This window comes from Tenrec ecaudatus, unplaced genomic scaffold (genome assembly GCF_050624435.1).
Source record: "Tenrec ecaudatus isolate mTenEca1 unplaced genomic scaffold, mTenEca1.hap1 Scaffold_1912, whole genome shotgun sequence".
In the NCBI taxonomy this organism is placed as follows: Eukaryota; Metazoa; Chordata; class Mammalia; order Afrosoricida; family Tenrecidae; genus Tenrec; species Tenrec ecaudatus.
Window position 1 is genome coordinate 7711 of NW_027458191.1, and position 1616 is coordinate 9326.

Genomic DNA, 1616 nt, shown 5'->3' on the forward strand with positions numbered 1-1616 from the left:
AAATTCCAAGGCTTCTGCAGGCATACTTTAAAATCCTCAAGGTAACATCTTTGCTTTTCAACACTTTTTTTTTGTTGCATTTCCAACTCTTTATTTTAGTTTTGTTTAAATGCATTTTATTTTTAGACAACCTACACGACATTTTGTGTGTTTTTTTCTTTAAAAAAAAGCCTCTGCTCCAAAAAATCAAGGTCACCGCTCCAAGTCAAGGTCACAAGTCGACGCAGAGCTCATGATGGCATCAGTTCCGTTTGTCTCGGTCCTGGTGTCGTGTGGGCGGACCGCAGACAGCTAGGAGGAGGGGCGGTCGGGCGGTCGGTCGTGCGTTGCCCACTGTCAGCACTTCTCCATCTCTAAGCTGTCCTTGAAGAAGATCATGTACGGGGTCCCGCCGCCCTCGCGGTAGTCCAGCAGGGCCACCATGCCGTCGGGAATCGTGTTCTCGCCCTGAAAGAACTGGTACTTCTTGAAATTGGCGAGGATGTGCTTGATCTGCTCGGCAGCCCCGGTCATAAAGGGCTTCATGCGTTCCGGCTTCCGCTCCTCCAGCTTGCCTTTGAGGGATTTCATGTAGTCCTTGATGTACCTCTTGTAGGCCTCCTTGGTGAAGCTGGTCTCCTGCAAGTGATGGTTCATGACGATGTCCACGTCGGTGACCACCTTGTGCTCGGGCCCGTCGCCCTCGGGGCCTTCGGCGGACGCGTTGCCGCCGATGAGCGCGTCATAGATGTGGCCTTGGGCCCTGCGGACCATGGTACCCTCCACTTCCAGACACAGCCCGCCCGTGATCTCCCAGATCTTGTACACGTCAGAGAACAGCTCATCTCGGCTGATGAGGTCCCGGTAGATGATCATGACGGTGGCGAGAGGGCGGTGGCTGCGCTGGCTTCGGGCAGCTCGGAGCTCCAAGAGGACAGCGCTGAAGGGAGCGAAAGTTACAGTTGGCGCTGGGGGTGGGGCGGCCGGCGCAAGGGGAGGGGCATCTGGCAGAAGGGGCGGGGTGCTTTTCAACACTTTCAAGATGTCTTTTGAAGCAGATTTATCTACTGTCATGGTTCACTTGATCTCTTGACTTCTGCTTCCATGGGCACTTATTGTGCATGCAAGCAAGATGTAATCATTGACAATCCCAATATGTTCTAAAATTCTCATTATGCTATGTATTGGTCCAGTCACATAAAATGTAACTTTCTACCCACCCCTATGGGAAGAGAATGACTTTCTGTTTGTGAAAGCCTTACAAGTGTTGTATTTATTTCTTTCATAATGAGCATGTGTAACAGAAAGCATACAAGTCTACTTTTGGGGTGAACTGGGTGTAATCTATATTGAATTTTGAAGATATGGATTTACTTGCTGTATTCAATATAAACAGGGCAAACAGATTGGTATGTACTGCTCACTCTCTATCTCTTTTAAAGCTCAGTACCTATTCGGGGCCCTCATTGTGTTTAAATATCTTAATTATATGCAGAGGTTCATTATCTGTATCAACTTTCTGGGGTCATAATTCTTTGTAGTGTAGTAATTACGTAATGATGTCAGTTTTAGAGTCTGGTCGAGTAGTATGCTCAGTGGGTCTATTAATCAAGAGATGGTGGCTTCAAACTCACCAA

General features: G+C 48.2%; 1 protein-coding gene across 1 annotated transcript; it reads right to left on the reverse strand.

The window, feature by feature from the left end:
• Positions 1–336: 336 nt before the first annotated feature.
• On the reverse strand, positions 337–855 carry LOC142436278 (translationally-controlled tumor protein-like). The gene has a single exon (XM_075540035.1). It carries the CDS (start codon positions 853–855, stop codon positions 337–339), a length of 519 nt encoding a protein of 172 aa, XP_075396150.1.
• Between the last annotated feature and the right edge of the window lie 761 nt (positions 856–1616).